Source organism: Nicotiana tomentosiformis, chromosome 10 (assembly GCF_000390325.3).
Source record: "Nicotiana tomentosiformis chromosome 10, ASM39032v3, whole genome shotgun sequence".
NCBI classification, from domain to species: Eukaryota; Viridiplantae; Streptophyta; class Magnoliopsida; order Solanales; family Solanaceae; genus Nicotiana; species Nicotiana tomentosiformis.
In genome coordinates, this window is record NC_090821.1 from 75,507,774 (window position 1) to 75,526,708 (window position 18,935).

Genomic DNA, 18,935 nt, shown 5'->3' on the forward strand with positions numbered 1-18,935 from the left:
AGGTCAGTACACGCTGTCAGAATCTGAGCTAAAGCCTCCTGAAGGCCTGGAATCACAACAGGCACAGGTGGTACTTGAGATGGTGCATCAACAACTGGAATCTAATCCTGATCTGGGGAAACTGGTGGGTCTGCAAGTACTGCCCCAGATGTTGTGCGGGCTGCACCTCTGCCCCTACCACGGCCTCTACCGCAACCTCGGCCTCTCGCGGCCCTAGCTGGTGGTACTGGTGACTGGCCCTCCTGACCGGTAGCATGAGTCCTCACCATCTGTGAGAGAATGAAACAATAGGTGTTTAGTTACCAGAATAGACAGATTCGCACGACAAGAATCCAAGAATATGAAATTTTCCTCAGGGTTTTGCAGCCTCTCGAAGATAAGTACAGACGTCTCCGTACCGATCCGCAAGTCTCTACTAACCCACTCATAACTCGTGAGACCTATGTAACCTAGGCTCTGATACCAACTTGTCACGACCCCAAAACCTAACTTGTCATGACGGCGCCTATCGGTGGTACTAGGCAAGCCGACCTTCCCAAAAATACTTCCAAACTAAATATAAAAGTAAAGTAAGGCTTTCCATATCAGGAAATTTTCATAAAATCAAAGTTAAACTGAAATTTGGAACAAAGTGCGGAAAACGATCCCCAAATATCGGGGTGTCACCAAGTCATGAACATCTAAGTATTTAAAACTATTACAGTTAATGTCTAAATATCAGTACAAAATGGAAAGAAATATGGAAGGAGTAACAAGGTCCTGCAAATGCTGGCAGCTACCTTGCAGTCTCTGAAACTCAACCAGGCCTGGACTCAACAATCTTTGTGCTCAGACACACCTGGATTTGCACATGTAGTGCAGGGTATAACATAAGTACAACCAACTCAGCAAGTAATAGAAATTAATAAGGAATTGAGAAGTAGTGACGAGCTATACAAAATAATTCAGTTGATAATTTTCACAGTTAAGAGTAAACATGAGCAAAAGATCAGTTGCATAATTACCAATTCCATCCAAACAATTTTCAGCTAAATGCATCAACAAAGTGAAATAGATGAAACATCACAGACACTGTCACTCAAACCCTAAATAACTCGACACTCAACTCTCAGCCCTCAATGCACACGCTCAATAGGTACCTGTGCTCACTGGGGTGTTCAGACTCATGAGGGGCTCCTACAACCCAAGCGCTATAATCCGCACGGACAATTCACGTGCTACACAGACAACTCATGTTCTATAATATCATATCAAGGTCCGCACGGACAACTCACGTGCCACCATATCATATCAAAATCCGCAGGGACAACTCACGTGCTAAGGTATAATACCTCACAAACAGGCCCTCGGCCTCACTCAGTCATGAACCTCTCTAGTCTCATAACTCTCAATAAAGAAAGGGAAAACATCCCAAATCAAAGTGTTACAGTATATCATCAGGGAAAATAGCAGAGACTGAAGTAAACATGTACAAAAATCACTATGACTGAATATAACTACCATGAGCAGGAATATAGCCTAAACATGATTTCTAATATGAAAGTCTCAATCCCTCATGGCGTACACCCACATGCTCATCACCTAGCATGGGTGCCACCTCCAAACAGTCACATTATACCAAACTCCGGGTTTCATACCCTCAAGACCAGATTTAAAACTGCTACTTACCTCAATAGTGTAGAACTCCTACTCTGGAATGCTCTTGCCTCTCAAATCGGCTTCCAAACGTTCCGAATCTAGCCACAAGCAATACAATACGATCAATATAGGCTAAAGGAATCAATTCCACAAGAAAAATACCAAATTATAGCCAAAATCCGAAATTGGCTCAAACCCGGTCCCCAGTCCCACGTCTCGAAATCCGACAAAAATCATAAAACCCTAAAGCCCATTCACTCACAAGTCTAGTCATACCAAATTTACTCAAATCTGACAACAAAATCCCCTTCAAAACCTCAAAATTCCATCTCAAGAACTCTTCCACTTTTTTCCCTCCCAATTTTTCACCCCAAATCACAATTTAGATGATAAAAATCAAGATATAATCATGTAATTTAACCAAATACCAAGTGAGAAACACTTACCTCAATCAATTCCGAGAAAATCCCTTCAAGAATCGCCCAAATCCGTGATCTCTAGCTCAAAATATGGAAAATGAGCTCAAACCCTCGATTTGAATTTAACACTGTCTACCCAGATTTTACCTTTCGCGAACGCGACCGTCCTCTCGCATTCGCGTATACCAACTTGACTGCTTCACCATTTTACTCTTCGCGAACGCGAAACATGCCTTGCGAACCCGATGCTTTACAAGCTTAGACCTTCGCGAACGCGACCACCACCTCGCGAACTTTAGAACAAGGACCCGGGGTCCCCAACTACCTCACTCCTCTTCGCGAACGCGACCCTTCTCCCGTGTTTGCAATGCACACGCAGTCCACACCTTCGCGTAGAATAAAAATTCACCACTCAGAAAACACTCTTCGCGAATGCGAGAGCCCACTCGCGATCGCGAAAGAGGAAACCAGAAGAATGCAACGGCAGATATCCGCAATCTCACCAAGGCCAAGAATGATCCGTTAACCACTCGAAACTCATCTGAGGCCCTCGGGGCCTCAACCAAACATACCAACGCGTCCCATAACCTCATTCGAACTTAGTCGAACCTTCAAATCATCTTCAACAACACCAAAAACACGAATTACACATGGATTCAAGCCAAATGAACTTAAAATTTTCCGAATTCCATAAACGACGCAGAAACCTACCAAACCACGTCCGAATAACCTCAAATTTTGCACACAAGTCTGAAATGACACCACAAACCTACTCCAACTTTCGGAAATCCAATCCGACCCTGATATCAAAATTTCCACTGCCGGCCAAAATCGCCAAAATTCTAACTTTTGCCAATTCAAGCCTAATTCCACTACGGACCTCCAAATCACATTCTGAACATGCTCCTAAGTCCAAAATCATCTAACGGAGCCATAAAAATTCAAATCTGAGATTGTTTACACATAAGTCAATATCCTATTGACTTTTCCAACTTATGCTTCTAATAAATAGACTAAGTGTCTCAATTCACTCCAAAACCACTCTGGGCTTGAACCAACTAACCCGATATATCATAATATAGCTGAAAAGCACAAAAAGAAGCAGAAATGGGGAAAACAACGCTATAACTCTCAAAACTACCGGCCGGGTCGTTACACTTTATTGCTATCGGGTTTGGATTTCAGTTCCGGAACTTGGAATAGGTTCATTTCACTATTTATGACTTTCATGTAAATTTTGGTGCAAAACAGAGTTGATTAGACGTTATTCGGACGTCCGATTGTAAAATTGCATGTTCTTGAGTTTTTTTGAAAATATCATTCAGTTTGATTTCCAATTCGTAGTTCTAGGTGTTATTTTGGTATTTTGATCATGCGAGTTAGTTTGTATGATTTTATTACACTTGTGTGTATGTTTGGTTTGGAGCCCGAGGGTTTCGGGTGAGTTGCTCGGGATCGCGAAGAGTAATCTGGACTAGGCTGGATATTCCTCTATATGTACGCGAGGCTGTGGACGCGAAACCGAACGCGAAGCAATGGTGGGATCTCCCTTCGCGAGCGCGACCAGCATTACGTGAACGCGATGAGTAAGGGATCTGGAAGGGGAGCAGGGTGGTTTGTTCTACGCGAACGCGAGCCCAATCTCGCGAACGCGATGACCAGTGGGGACAGACCATCACGAACGTGAAGGCCTTTGGCCGCTACTGCTTCGCGATCGAGTCAGATGTCTCGCGAACGCGATGAACACCTGACTCCTAGTCTTTTAAACTTCTAAAAATCGGGATTTTCTTCATTTTTCACTATCTACACATTAGAGCTCGGTCTAGAGGTGATTTTGAAGAGAGATTTCATCTCCACTTCGTAGGTTAGTATACTTTAGCTCGTTTTCTTCCATTCCATCAACACCTATTTATTTCTAACCTTAATCTATACTATTTCATGGTAGAAAATTAGGGATTTTGGTAGAATTTAGGATTTTTGTAAAAGTGAGATTTAGACCTCAAATTGAGGTCGAATTTCGAAAATAATCACCTAATCGGACTTGGGGGTGAATGTGTAATTGGGTTTTGCTCTGAATCTCGGGTTTTGACCAGACGGGCCTGGGGTTGACTTTTGTTGAATATTTGGGAAAAGTATAAAGATCTTAACTTTATGCATTGTAATTAATTTTCCTAGCATTGTTTGTTGATATTAAGTCGATTTTGGTTAGATTCGATTGGTTTGGAGACGAATTTTAGATGAAAGGACACAGTTGAGCTTTGATTTGATTGCAGAGCGAGGTAAGTATTAGGTCTAACTTTGATTTGAGGGAATTAGGAACCTATGAACTATATGTTATGTGAATTACTTGTGTAACGGCGTATATGTGAGGTGACGAGTGTATATACGCTGTCAAAATAATTGTTTCCATGCTTTCCCGTGTTTCATTAATTATCTTATTGCATGTCTTAACTGTTGTATTGAAATGCTTGTTTCTTCCATGATTAATTGATACTGCCTTAATTGTCTCACTTGTACACTTTAACTGTCATATATTTGGTTTGTCTTATTGCTTTGTATTAATTGTAGCATTCCTTGATTTGGTACGAGTTTCCTTTATTGCTTTGTTTTCATATTCTTTAATCGTAGATATTCTTGTGAATTGAGTTGATGAATTGATTACATTTATTGATTTTGTTTATGGATCGGGTTGCACTCTACAATGGTTGTGATATGGTGGAATAAAGGAGGATTTGATATTGATATGGTGGGATTGGGTTGCACGCTGCAACGGATTTTATATGTGATTTTGATGTGGTGAAATAAGGAAAGATTATGATATTGATTCTGATTATATGGTGGGATCAGGTTGCGCGTCGCAACGAATTTTACATGTTATTCTTGATATTGATATGGTGAAATAAGGGAGAATTGTGTTTGTACGGTGGGATCAGTTTGCGCGCCGCAACGGATTGTGTGTGTGTTGTATTCATTGTTACATTGTTTTAGCTCTCAGTATTTTCATATGAGATTGGACTGATATTTCTGGATTCACTGATTCTGAGGATTGAGTTTATCTTCATTAGTTAACTGCTTTGTCCTCATTTCCTGTTTTCTTTTTCTATTGTTATTATTATTATACTGCATACAGGTTATTGTAAGTTACCCAACTTAGCCTCGTCACTACTTCGTCGAGGTTAGGCTCGGCACTTACAAAGTACATGGGGTCGGTTGTACTCATACTGCACTATTCACTTATTGTGCACATTTTGGATTCGGTCCCAGCGGCGGTCAGCATATTGCTCGGATTGATTGCTTGACGGAGACTTGAGGTACAACTCAATGGCATGCGCAACCCTAAAGTCCCCTTCTACATTATTCTAGCTGTGTATTTCGTTTCAGACAATTATGCTTTCATTCGAACTATTATTTGTAGTACTCTAGTCGCTCGTGTACTTGTGACACCAGTTCTGGGATTGTATCTCGATATCACTGTTATTTTAGTTTACTCACTCTATTTCAGTTTATTCAGTTTCTTGGTTATTATTTAATTTGAATTGTTAAAAATGCCTAAAAACTATTTCTAACGTTGGCTTGCCTAGTAAGTAAAATGTTAGGCGTCATCACGATACCGAGGGTGGAAATTCCGGGCCATGACAAAATCCCTCCCCAAGCGCCCCAACCATCATACTTGACCTCCGCACCTTCCTTTTGATGTTGAAGATATGTACATACTTCTGCTAAAGTTTTTGAAATATTTTGAATTTAAAGCTTAATAAATTTGTTGATGCTTTTGTTGCATAAGAATTAGTCGTATGTATTTGTTTTTTCAATTACTCAATTTTTAAATTTTATTTTTTCTAATTTGAAATGTAAAAAATCATAAAGTATGAAAAAAAAGATTATGCAATTCTTGTATTGGGTTTTTGCTAAATGCTTATTTCTAATCTATAATTTACCTATGATAGACTTTAAACTAAATACAACAAAATAAAAAGGGAAACTACCAGCTATGTTCATTTATAAGTAGCTTATTATAAAATTGGTCAATCCATAAAATATTACTAATATTAGCCAAATGTTATCAATATTAGCCAATTAGCTATTTGTAGCAAACAAATATCAAATTTTTGCTTTCTTTTGAGTGGGTGTTATTAGAATAGATTGGGTACATCTTAAAGAGTTTGAATCTAAGTTTTGGAATGATTTGGTAGAGTTTTGAGGTGATTTGAATTGAAAATTGATGTAGAAGACGAACATGGAAAAATATGATATGTGCATTTGTGTATCATATATGTATCATATGTGTATCACATGTATATTCATGTATACGTGCATGTGTAATACATGCGTGATACATGTGTCGCAAAAGAATTTTTTGAACTCGATTTTAACTATGAATTTTGATAAAAATTATTCCAAAATCACTTCCAATCTTCCTCAAATTTTGTATATTGATTCATCTATATGTTTTCAATGAATTTCAACCATACCCATTGAAAAGGTCCTTTTTACTTAGATTTTTAGAATCTTGTGTATATATATTTTTTGTATTTCATCACCTTATTTGCTACCTCATCCATAAAATTTTCTTTCTATCTTGCATCTAATATTGCTGATCACGCTTAAAAATATGGAAGGAGATCTTTGCGTGTGATTCTTGGAGAGAAAGAACTTTATTCATTTGGGTTTTCAATTGTTATATGTGCTTGGCTAGTTTTGGTAAGTCTATGATTAATGGCTAGAAGTTGGTAAGTTAGGACTTATTAGGGATATTTCTCTAAGATTCCCAAACAAAAAATAAGAAACCCTTAATGGACCCCGACCCGATATGGTAAGTTAAGCGGGCCAGGGGCTAATGGTCGATAAACCATTCAAAATGTAGGGCTTATTTTTTTATAGGAAAACTACCAGCTATGTCCATTTCTAAGTAGCACATTACAAAAATTGGTCAATTCATAAAATATTTCTAATATTAGCCAATTAGCTATATGTAGCAAAACAAAGGTCAAATTTTTGCTTTCTTTTGAGTGGGTATTATTAGAATAGATTAGGTAAATCTTAAGAAGCTTGAATCTCAGTTTCAGGATGATTTGGTAAAGTTTTGAGGTGGTTTGAATTGAAAATTTGAATTAAAAACTGAACATGAAAAAAAAATGTTATGTGTATCACACTGTGTATTATTTGTGTATCATATTTGTATCAATTGTGTATCACATGTATACCTGTGTGTGAGATACATGCGTGATGCATGTTTGATACATGTGTCGCAGAAGAATTTTTTGAACTCGATTTAATTACGAATTGTGATACAAAACCAGTCCAAATCACCTCCAATCTTCCTCAAATCTTGTATATTGACTTATCTATATGTTTTCAATGAACTGCAACTATACCCATTGAAAAAGTTCCTTTTTGCTTAAATTTTTGGAATATTATATTTTTTTTATTTTATCACCTTATTTACTACCTCATCCATGAAATTTTCTTCCCGGCTTGCATATAATATTGTTAATCATGCTTAAAAATATGGAAGGAGATTTTTGCATGTGATTCTTTGAGAGAAAGAACTTTATTTAATTGGTTTTTCAATTTTTATATGTGTTTGACTAGTTTTGGTAAGTCTATGACTAATGGTTAGAGGTTGGTAAATTGAGACTTTGGGGCATTTGTGTAAGTTTCCCTTTTTTATATTTTGTTTAGTGGTAAAATTTTAAGATTACTAGTGATGAGTGTAGACATCCAATTTTTGTCCCTCCTTTCTTTCAAATTGTTTACTTAAGCTTCTAATATCATTAATGATGTAAGAGTATTTAATCTGATATTTTAGTACAATTTAGACTTATAATTATCGCTCAAGTTGTTTTATTCAAAATTAATCAATTAACGATATTTTTTTTACAAATATCTCTCTTTGTATCGCATTAACCCTACTTTTATTTATAAAACTAGTATTTATGAACGTGCGTTATGCATTAATAATGGCACGTGATGATTTAAATATTTATTTCTTGATTTGTTCTTCGTTCTTGAGCTTGAACTTGATTTTTTGAACTTGAACTTGATTGCTTGAAGCTTGAAACTTGTAGAGAAACTTGCGGCATTTGATCCACGATCTCTCTCTTGCTTCTTGTTATAACTTCTGATATCTTTTCTGAGTTATGAAGACCACTATTTATAGTTGCGGGAGGGAAGAGTTATGATAAGAACAAACTCTTTCCGACCAATCAAATTGAACTGTGACAAGACCGTATTTGATTGGTCATAACATGTCACTTGCACACGTGGCGCGACTTCATTGGCCTTTTAATTTGCCTAGGAATGTCTTGTCATTTTGACACGTGGCATGATCCTATTGGCTCTTCCGTTTGACTTGGCGTGCCACGTCATTTGACATGTGGCACCAAATTGAGCCTCTAGGAAGATGACATCTTGGGCTTAATGAAGTGGGTTCATCACTTGTAGTCCAATTAAATGGGTTAGCCCAATAGATTTAGACTCATTTATTTAACCCATATATATTGGACTAATATAGTTAATCTAATTATGTTGGCCTATGAGATTTATTTGGAATATATATATATATTAATCCAAAATATTTTATTAAATAAATTTTATATGCCTACAAATGCCCCTACTTTAAAAATTAACGGGTTTAAGTGTATCCAACTCCAAAAGGCGAGGCTTGATGTATTTGCAAAATATTTATTTTAGTAAGAATACTCCCTGAAACTTATTCAAGTAATGTGTTTGCATTTCATAATACATATTAACCATGTGGACTAGTGTAAGCATGTAGGCCAAGCTCCTTTATTTGATTTGGAACTTTTTCTAACATTAGTACCTTATAGGAAAAAATAACAGGAGAAACCCATGTAGAATACAAACGTCTTATCTACATGTTCCCGTAGAACTAGGAAATTGGAAATCGTGAGCTTTAGTTAACTTGAACTTTGTCGTATATTAGTTTCTGATTCCCACTTGAACTTGGGTAAATCTTTGAGTCTAGTTTTGTGGACTCGAAAGCGTTGACATGAAGGACAAATCCATAAAGAGGCCAACTTAAGGTGCAAAGGGACTTAAACGTCCACCTTAAGATTGGAAACTTATAGTTTCTTTTAAGGACAAACCCATGAATAGGCCAACTTAAGGTGTAAAGGGACTTAAATGTCCACCTTAAGATTGGAAAGTTATCGTTCCTTTTAAGGACAAACTTACGAAGAGGCCAAATTAAGGTGCAAAGAGACTTAAACGTCCACGTTAAGATTGGAAAATTAGAAAGTTTCAACTCAAAGACTTGGTGGACTTGACGGCATCGACTTAAACACTTGGCGAACTTTGAAGATTTGGCGGACTTTGTCGCTTCAACCTGAAGGGTGGTGGAATTTTAAACTTTAACTTGAAAAATTTGCAGACTTGAAGACTTCAACTTGAAGATTTGGAGGGCTTAAATAATTCAGCTTAAAGACCGGCGAATTTGAAGACTTCAACTTGAAGACCGACGGATTTGGAGACTTGGAGGGCTTAAATATTTCAACTTGAAGAACGACGAACTTGAAGATTTCAACTTGAAGACCGACGGACTTGAAGACTTCAACTTGGAGACTTGAAAGGCTTAAATATTTCAACAAGAAGAGCAGCGAACTTGAAGACTTCAACTTGAAAACCGACGAACTTGAAGATTTGGTGAACATGAAGACATAGTGAATCTCTAGGATTCAATTCAAATATTTAGTAGCCTCCTAAAATACTAAAATCATTCCATTGAACATACCAATTTACCACAGAGACTTTACCCTTTTAAATCAAATAGGATCCAAAGTTCAATAGAATAATAGTATCTCAACTCGATTTTCAAGTGTTGGTTGAATGGATTACATTCCATCATACTTCATTCGAACAATGATTGGGGCACTATGTATCTTTTGAACTTATGCGACTGAACTTAGAATAAAACTCTAAGCTGCCTACGTACCTCGGTGAAGATGATCAAGTCATACCGTAGTTCGGAATGGGTGAGTTTTTTATTTTTTATTTTTTATTTGTATGTCCTAACTTTTACCTAGGCTGCCTCTTTCGAGGTTTTTAACCTAGCGAACTTTTTGTTTTCGGGGCCATACATAGTTTATACTCTTGCGGGCCACGAGTATAGGAACATGCAGTTTAGACTCGTACGTCAAGGAGCGTTACAACTTCAAGGATAATAATTCTTCAAAAACTTGCCATATATAGGGCCGATTCTCATGCCATCTGCATCAACCGGTTTGTAAGCCCCACTTGAGTAAGCTTCATGTACAACATATGGCCCATCCCATTTTGAAGTGAACTTCCTTACAAGTTTATGTGAAGTAATTATGGGCCTTCGTATGGCAAGGACTTGATCTCCTACTTGAAAGTATCTCAAACGAACTCTTTTATTGAAGGCGCGAGACAATCGAGCTTGATAACATTTAAGACTCTGTTGAGTTTCCAACCTTTTCTCATCAAGAGCCTCCAACTCTGCTAATTGAAGTCGAGCATTTTCTTCAACAATGATCCTTTATTGAATAGCTAATCGTAATGAAGGTATTTGACGCTCGAGTGGCAAGACGGCTTCGACTCCACAGACGAGTGAATAAGGGGTTGCTTGTGTTGGCGTGCAATGAGTAGTTTTATATGCCCACAAAGTTGGCTTGAAGAATGCTGGTGCTACTTACCAAAGGGCTATGCAAAATATTTTTGATGGCCTTCTCCACAAGAAAGTCGAATGCTATATTGACGACTTGGTGGTAAAATCAAGAAAGAAGAGCGACCACTAGAAAGACTTGAGAATGGTGTTTGAGTTGCTCTGGAGGTACCAACTTAGGATAAATTCATTAAAATGTGCCTTTGGAGTTACTTTTGGAAAGTTCCTTGGTTTCAATGTCTGGCATCGAGGGATCGAAATTGATCAAGCCAAAGTGGATGCCATTTTGAAAATGCACGAGCCTCGGGATATTCATGAATTGAAAAGTCTGCAAGGAAATCTAGCATAACTTAGGAGATTCATATCAAACCTAGCTGGGAGGTGCCAACCATTCAGTCGCTTCATGAAGAAAGGTATTCCTATCAAGTGGGAACAAACTTGTAGCAATGCCTTTGAAAGTATAAAAACTTACTTGATGAAGCCTCTAGTTTTGGCAGCTCTTATACCTGGAAAGCTGTTGATTCTATATATTTTAGCACAAGAAAGGTATGTTGGAGCACTGTTGGACCAAGAAAATAGTGAAGGGAAAGAAACCTCCCTTTAATACTTGATCAAGATGATGATACCAAATGAGCTTAATTATTCGCCAATCGAAAAGTTATGTTTGGCACTAGTATTCTCAATCCAAAAGTTGAAGCACTAGTTTCAAGATCATGTCATTCGTTTGGTTTCTAGAGCAAATCCCATCAAGTTTGTGATGTTAAAAAATATTTTTAGTAATCAACTAGCAAGGTGGTACCTCCAGTTTCAATAATTTATAATTGTGTACATCCCTCAAAAGGCTATAAAAGGACAAGCGTTAGTAGACTTCTTAGCAGATCAACCTATACCTAATAATTGGGAGCTTGCTGACGAACTACCTGATGAGGACGCAATGGACATTGAAGTTCAACCTCCATAAAAGATCTACTTTGATGGTGCTGCACATCGCAGAGGAGCTGGTGCTGGCGTAGTATTTATCACTTCTCAAGGGGAAGTTCTGCCCTACTCCTTCACTTTGACACAACTCTATTCCAACAATGTTGCTTAGTATCAAGCATTAATACTTGGGCTTGAAATAGCTGTCGATATGAAGCAGTTGCAATTGCAAGTCTTTGGTGACTCCCGTTTAGTGGTCAATAAACTTTTAGGTAGTTACGAGGCCAAGAAACCTGAACTACGCCCGTATCATAATTATGCTAAGAAATTGATGGGATGGATTGGTGATGTGATTATTCAACATGTTCCTAGGAAAGAAAACAAGAAGTTTGATGCTTTAGCTGCCCTAACTTCATCGTTAACCCTGCCTGATCAAGCGCAAGTTACTATCTGCCAAATATTGGTAGTAGTGCCACCAAATGAGGGGGAAAGTGAAGAAAATGAACTCGAGCATCTGGTCGCGGTTTCTAAAGCTGAGAAGGAAGAATGGAGACAACCCATTATCGACTACTTAAGCTATGGGATACTTTCAGAAAATCCAAGGAGAAGGACTGAAATCCGTCATTGTGAACCTCGCTTCCTTTACTACAAAGATACTCTATACAGAAGATCATTTTAGGGGTACTCTTGCGATGCTTAGGGGAAGATAAAGCACTCCAAGCTTTGCAAGAAGCACATTCTAGTGTATGTGGATCACATCAGTCTGGACTAAAGCTCCACTTCCATATAAAAAGGATGGTATATTATTGGCCAACGATGGTAAAATATTTCTTGGACTACGCTCGAAGATGCAAGGCTTGCCAATTCCATGCAAATTTTATTCACTAGCCTCCCGACTGACCGTTTGACGCTTGGGGGTTGGATGTTGTAGGACCACTACCAAAGTCCTCTGGTGGGCACCTATACATCTTGGCTTCAACTAATTACTTCTCAAAATGGGCTAAAGTTGTTGCTCTTAAGGAGGTAAAGAAGGTAAATATTGCAAGTTTCATCCGAGTAAACATAATTTATCGCTTTGGCATTACTCGTTATATAATAACGGATAATGGAAAGCCATTCGACAATAGGTTGATGAACAAGATTAGTCATCTCTTTGGCTTCAAGCATCATAACTCTTCCATGTACAATGCTACTGCCAATGGTCCAGCTGAGGCATTCAACAAAACACTATGCAACTTGTTAAAGAAAGTTGTCCCCAAATCCAAATGATATTGGCATGACCACATAAGCACTACCTTGTAGCAATAAACACCCTTGGGGTGCGAAATGCATGTGTGCTCTTCATCTTTTGGTGCCATGTGAATTTGGTTATAACCCGACGAACCGTCCATGAAAGACATTGCCTCAAAACCAGTAGTAGTATCGATCATCATCTCTGGAATAGGAAGCATAAATTCATCTTTGGGACACATATTGTTAAGGTCTCTGAAGTCAACACACACTCGAATCATTCTTCTTCCTTACAGGGACAATACCAAAGACCCATGTTGGACATTTAACTTCACAAATATAGCCAGCTTCAATGAGTTTATTAACTTCACTTTCAATCAAGGGAACAAAGTCTGGCCTAAAGCGCCTTTGAGCTTTCTTAACAGGACGAGCGTTATTCTTGACTGCAAGGTGATAGATTGCTACTTTAGGGTCCAAGTCAGGCATCTCTTTATAACTCCAAGAAAATAAATCCTTAAACTCCTTGAGTAACTCCATATGAGTGCTTTTTTCATTGGCTGCTAGAAATGCACTTAGATAAGTGGGCATCGGTTCTTCATTAGTGCCAATGCTTACTTCTTTCAAAACGTCCACTGTTGTTTTTACCCCTTCATCAAGTTCAGGCGGAGCATCCTTTGCATTTTAATCTTCTTGAGGGTCCCTATCATTGGAGGATATGTGATAACACGGTGAAACGTCCTCCAATTTCTTGTCATCCTCTATTGGAGATGAAATACCATGCTCGCCTTTTGCAGTAACATGATACGAAGAACCCACACTTTCTTCGTCTTCATCACGTTCCCTAGTGTATACGAAGAACCCTCACATTTGGTTTTCCAAGTCGATCAAAGACTGACGGTCTATTAAAAGCAGCAGATTCATCTTCTACACTTATATAATTATTGCTTGCCCTTCTTATAGAGATGCGAACTGGTGATGGTTTCTTGTACCCCAGACCTTTACGTGGTTTCCATGTAGCTGCTTCTAATAGGAGCTTCCCTAATTTTGATGTCTCATTGGGATTATATCCAGCTTTTGCAAATAGCCTATAATTATTAGGATCAAAGCCTTCATTTGTACGCTTCGTAGGGAGTGCCACATTCTGCGAATACTTTAGTCCATAAACAGTGCAAGTAGTGTTGAGGGCGACTTTATTGCCTCAATTCGTTTGATCGGAAGAGTTAACTCCCTTAGCACATTGGTTTGGAGTTTGGCTGATTCTCTCTCCTCTTTCTTATTTTTAGGTACATAGCGGAGCACATGAGTTACTTTCTTTGCATCAGACACAGTGTTCCCTCCATGAGATTTATTTGAGTTAGGGTATACCTCCTTATCAACAGCCTTGGTTTTGTCGGCAACCACCTCAGCTCTCTTAGTTGTGGATTTGTCATTCTTGCCATTCATGGCATCATCGGCTTTTAGCTCCTTCACAATGTGGTTCTTCAAGTAGAACTTTGCATCGGCGAAGTGTGAATCAACCTTGATGAATGGCTCATCATTAGAAACTATATTCATCTCGACTTTACCCTCGTAGTATTTCAAACATTGATGGTAGGTATATAGAACCACTTTATTCTCATGTATCCAAAGTCTTCCAAGCAAAACTAAATGTCGTGACTTTTGAGGGTGGTGCACCTCCACTTTTGCTTTCTTCAAACGCCTAACTGGATTCTGTTTCCTTGGTCTTTTTACCATCATTTTCCTTATTGGTTGTTCTTTTGATTCTTTTTGTGGGCTTCTTTTGTGGAACCTTCAACCTTGTTGTTCTCCTGTAATTCGTCATCTTTACTTTCTTTAAAACTACATAATTCATCTGGACTGAATGAGCCAAAGGTAATAGAGACTTGGTTTGCGCTTGCTTTCTTATTTTCAAGCACGATCTTTTTTTCACAAGCCAAGTCCTTAACTTTGTCCTTGCAGACAAAGCACTTCTCCGAAGGGTGGGTCACAAATCGATGGTACTTACAGTAATTTGGTTCATTCATTTTCCCAGCTTCATTCAGTCGCTTCATCTCCGAAAGTTCAATGAGCTTTAACTCGTGAAGCTCTTAAAAAATTGCAGGCACATCAGAATCCATAAATGGGTACTCATTCTCTTGCATTTCTTTTAGAGTCAACTTTCCACTTGGCTTATCTTGAAAAGAAAGGGATTTCATACTCTACTTCTTGCTCACCTTCATCGTGAACTTCATAGGTAATGTGTTGACATTCATTACTTCTTTGTTTTCAGACTTGGGTACGAACTTGCTCCATTTCCTGACTTCTTGCTTGTCGTTCCCTTTACGAGGTTCATAGATGGACATCCTTTTATTTATAGCGAAGGTCATGCTCAATTCCATGTCATGGGCACGAGTTACAAGTTCTTCAAATATACTAGGCTTGATACCTTGCAAGATATAGCACAGTCCCCAATGCATGCCTTGGAAGCACATCTCTATGCCAGAAGCTTCACTAAGCCTGTCTTTACAGTTGAGGCTTGCATTTCTCCAACGATTGGTAAAGTCGATAACTGGTTCAACTTTCCATTGGTGAGTATTTGTAAGTTCCACCATGCTCACAATGCACCTTGTGCTATAAAAGCGATTGAGGAACTCTTGCTCTACTTAATCCCAACTATCAATAGATCCTGCCTCGAGGTCTGTATACCAATCAAAAGCATTTTCTTTTAGCGAGCAGACAAACTGCTTGACGAGGTAATCTCCATAAGTCCCAGCATTATTTCATGTCTCAAGTAAGTGTGCCACGTGTTGCTTTTGATTGACTTTTCCATCAAACTTTTGAAACTTTGGAGGTTTATAGCCAGCAGGCATCTTCAACATATCGATCCTTGTAGTATACGGCTTTGCGTATGTAAGTGAGGACTTGGTAGCAACTTCATACTTGTTTTTAATAGTTTATTCAATGAACTCCTTCAATTGATCGATTGGAATCATCCCTTCAGACGAAACAGGGATAGCCTTAGCGGATGCTACTTGTCTTGGGGGAGATTCACTCTCTGGAACCTCTGGGAGCTTGCCAGGTGCATGGGCGGATTCTTCTTCCATAAATATTCCCACCCTGTCTGTTAGCTTGTTAATTCTAGCATCTTGATTTTGTATGTACTTGGTCAAACCAGTGATTGCTTTCGTTAATTTTGCCAATTGCTCTTCCACCGATGAAACGTTCGTTACCATTGCTTGCATGTTTGTTGTGGATGACGGGGAGTAGCATGGATTATAACATAGATTTATCATCTACTGGATCACGCTATGTGGTGTAAATGGGGAGGATCCATCACTTGAAGTATCACCATTTTCCTTCACAGCAGAGTTCTTGGATCCGGAGAGGTCAAGCAGAGCAAGAGTTTTCTTAATCTTATCAGCAACATGCTTCCTCCTTCAGGTGCATTCGTGGAGGATCTTGCTCCTTTTGAGAATGAAGATCCTAAAACAGGGGTTGATATGGACAACACTTGTAGTGCTTGTTGTCCTAAAGAGCTTCCTTTGCTCCTCGTAACTGGTCCAAATCTTCCAAAGGTAACATCGATGATGCTTTCTACATCAGCGTAGAACTTGGAGTTAGCAGCCTTGGTGGAAGTTCATCTGGGGTTGATTTTATTTGAAGCCATTTTGATGTTCTTAAACTTTGGTGATTGGAAAGTTGAGATGAGAGGTAGAGATTGTCCCACTGGCATGCTAGAATTTATAGACAATTAATTTACGTTAAGAAAATATCCGAGATCGAAAAATATCGCAACAATCATAGTATTTGATTTCGAGTAATATGAGTGTACAATCTCTATGAATCCTCTGAATATTCTTTTCAATAGTAAATAAATTCAAGGGCCTTTGAGCTTGATCTTGAATCTATATTTGTTGCCACGAACGATGATTTTGAATTCAATTAGCATGAACTTTGATTTGAACTCGTACTCCTTGAATCTTGATATGTTCTTCGTTCTTGAGCTTGAACTTGATTTCTTAAACTTGAACATGATTGCTTGAAGCTTGAAACTTGTAGAAAAATTTGCGGCGTTTGATCCATGAGCTCTTTCTTGCTTCTTGTTATAACTTCTGGTGTCTTTTTTGGGTTATGAAGACCCATATATATAGTTGTGGGAGGGAAGAGTTATGATAAGAACAAACTCTTTCCGATCAATCAAATTGAAGTGTGACAAGGTGATAAGTGAGGATTTTGACTACTTATTTGCGCCTTTTGACTTTCGTTTTAGTTCAAAAATGCTTAAAGGTATTCCCGAAAACTGATGAAATATGCTTACTTACAGGAGTATTGGAAAATGAGCCAAAGTGATAAAATTTAACTCAAGAAGGAGTGATTTTGAACAAGGACAAAAATCAAGCAAAAAGGCTAAAGTGCGGACCGCATAATTCTGTCTGCGGCCGCAGAACAAGAAGAAAATTTGACAGTGCTGCAATGCAAAGTGCGGCCGCATAAAAGGTTTAGAGAGTTGGGAATTCAAGACAATCAAGATTTGCGGACCACATTATAATTGTGCGGCCGCAGAAATCAAATGTGCGGTCGCACCTAGAATTGTGCGATCCGCAAAACTCAAGAAGTGCGGCCGTAGTTCAGAATTGTGCGGTCGTAGATCCAACTCTTGTCAAGAGCTGAAGCAAAGTGCAGACCGCACATATAATTGTGCGGCCGCAAAACCTTCGAAAGGGAAATTTTGTCCGAAAATTCTAGCTTTGTATAAATAGACTGCTTTCACGAAATTAGGGCAAGTTTTGAATACCAGAAATTCTGTAACCGTTTTTCTTTACTCTTTGAGGCAACCTTAGCTCATCTTATTGATTTTACATTGGATTTTTATCTATTTATCTTTCAATATGAGTTTTATCATCTTTTCTTCTTTATTTTCTTCATTACCCACTATGAGTAGCTAAATTTCTAGCTAGGGTTATGACCCAACCATAGTGTGGGAGCCTAATGGGTGTTTTATTTAGGGCTTGTTTATGGTTGAGTGTGTATTATTTAGCCTAGTTCTTGCTATAATTGTAGAATCAATAGTTGCAAACATTGGTTCAAGCCTATTTAATTTGGTCTCTACTTGAGAAAGAGAGACTTAGTCTAGGAAAACTTGGCTAACAAGAGTTTGGGATGAAATCAAGAGATTGATATCCCAATTAAAGGGTTGAACCTAGAGATAGTAAAACTATACTTGAGCAATTTATCAACTGTTTAGTTCAATACCCATTTGGACTTGAGAAAGCCAAATTGGGCAAAACCACTCTCTTACCGAGAGGTATTGAGTGAGTATTTGAGTGTTGATTGCTATAATACACCCCGACCAATGAAACTCGCTCTAAAGCCCACAACCCGTTAGGCAAATACCTAGGTGGAAGCCACAGTTCTAGACCTTTTACTCATTTGAAAAACAACAACATAAACATTCTTCTCTAGTTTTATATTTTTCAATTGCAATCCTTAGTATAATTTTAGAAGTAAAATCAAAACAAAGTTTATGGAAGTGCAACTTAGACAGTTCACGGGCTTAGATCATATACATACCACTAATCCCATCTACACTCCATGTGGATTCGTTTCCGAATCTTAGTTGGGTATTATTATTGCAATCGACCGCTTCACAACCCCAATTTGATGTGTGACTTGGGCAAGATTAATTTTTGGCGTCGTTGCCGCCAAGCCGGGGAGTGTAAAAAATGTATTTAGCTATATATCTGGTTTTGTGTGTGAATTATCTTCTTTTCCTTCTGTGTTACTAATCTTTTGGGTGAAACAATGGCCCTCAACAACAATGATCCTCTCGGAAATATGACTTTAGGGGATGTGGACGTGGAAGATGACCAAGTTGAAGAGGTTCCACCTGAACCTCAAGCAAATAGACGAGGCCGGCCGCCTCAAGACAACGTTCCTGTTCCCCCCCCACCCACCTCCACCAAGAGCAGCTCCACACCGGGTGTTTTCGAATGAAGGGTATGCAAGTGCCATAGACCCGCCCTGCATTAGGGCGGGCAACTTTCAAATCACAAATGTTATGCTCATATTGCTAGAGCAATGGGGATTCTTCACCGGGGATCCGAATC

At 38.5% G+C, this 18,935-nt stretch overlaps 1 protein-coding gene across 1 annotated transcript; it reads left to right on the forward strand.

Annotated features, from left to right (window-relative positions):
• The first annotated feature begins 11,830 nt into the window (after positions 1-11,830).
• Positions 11,831-12,888, forward strand: LOC138900410 (uncharacterized). Its single transcript, XM_070187151.1, has 3 exons — positions 11,831-12,245; positions 12,382-12,438; positions 12,551-12,888. Exons 1-3 carry the CDS (start codon positions 11,831-11,833, stop codon positions 12,886-12,888), a joined length of 810 nt encoding a protein of 269 aa, XP_070043252.1.
• Positions 12,889-18,935: the final 6,047 nt, after the last annotated feature.

Coding starts and splice junctions, on each gene's coding strand:
- LOC138900410 (XM_070187151.1), top strand. CDS start 11,831: ATGAAGCAGTTGCAATTGCAAGTCTTTGGTGACTCCCGTTTAGTGGTC. Junction 12,246..12,381: donor AAGGACTGAAATCCGTCATT/GTGAACCTCGCT, acceptor GGATCACATCAG/TCTGGACTAAAGCTCCACTT. Junction 12,439..12,550: donor TATATTATTGGCCAACGATG/GTAAAATATTTC, acceptor TGGATGTTGTAG/GACCACTACCAAAGTCCTCT.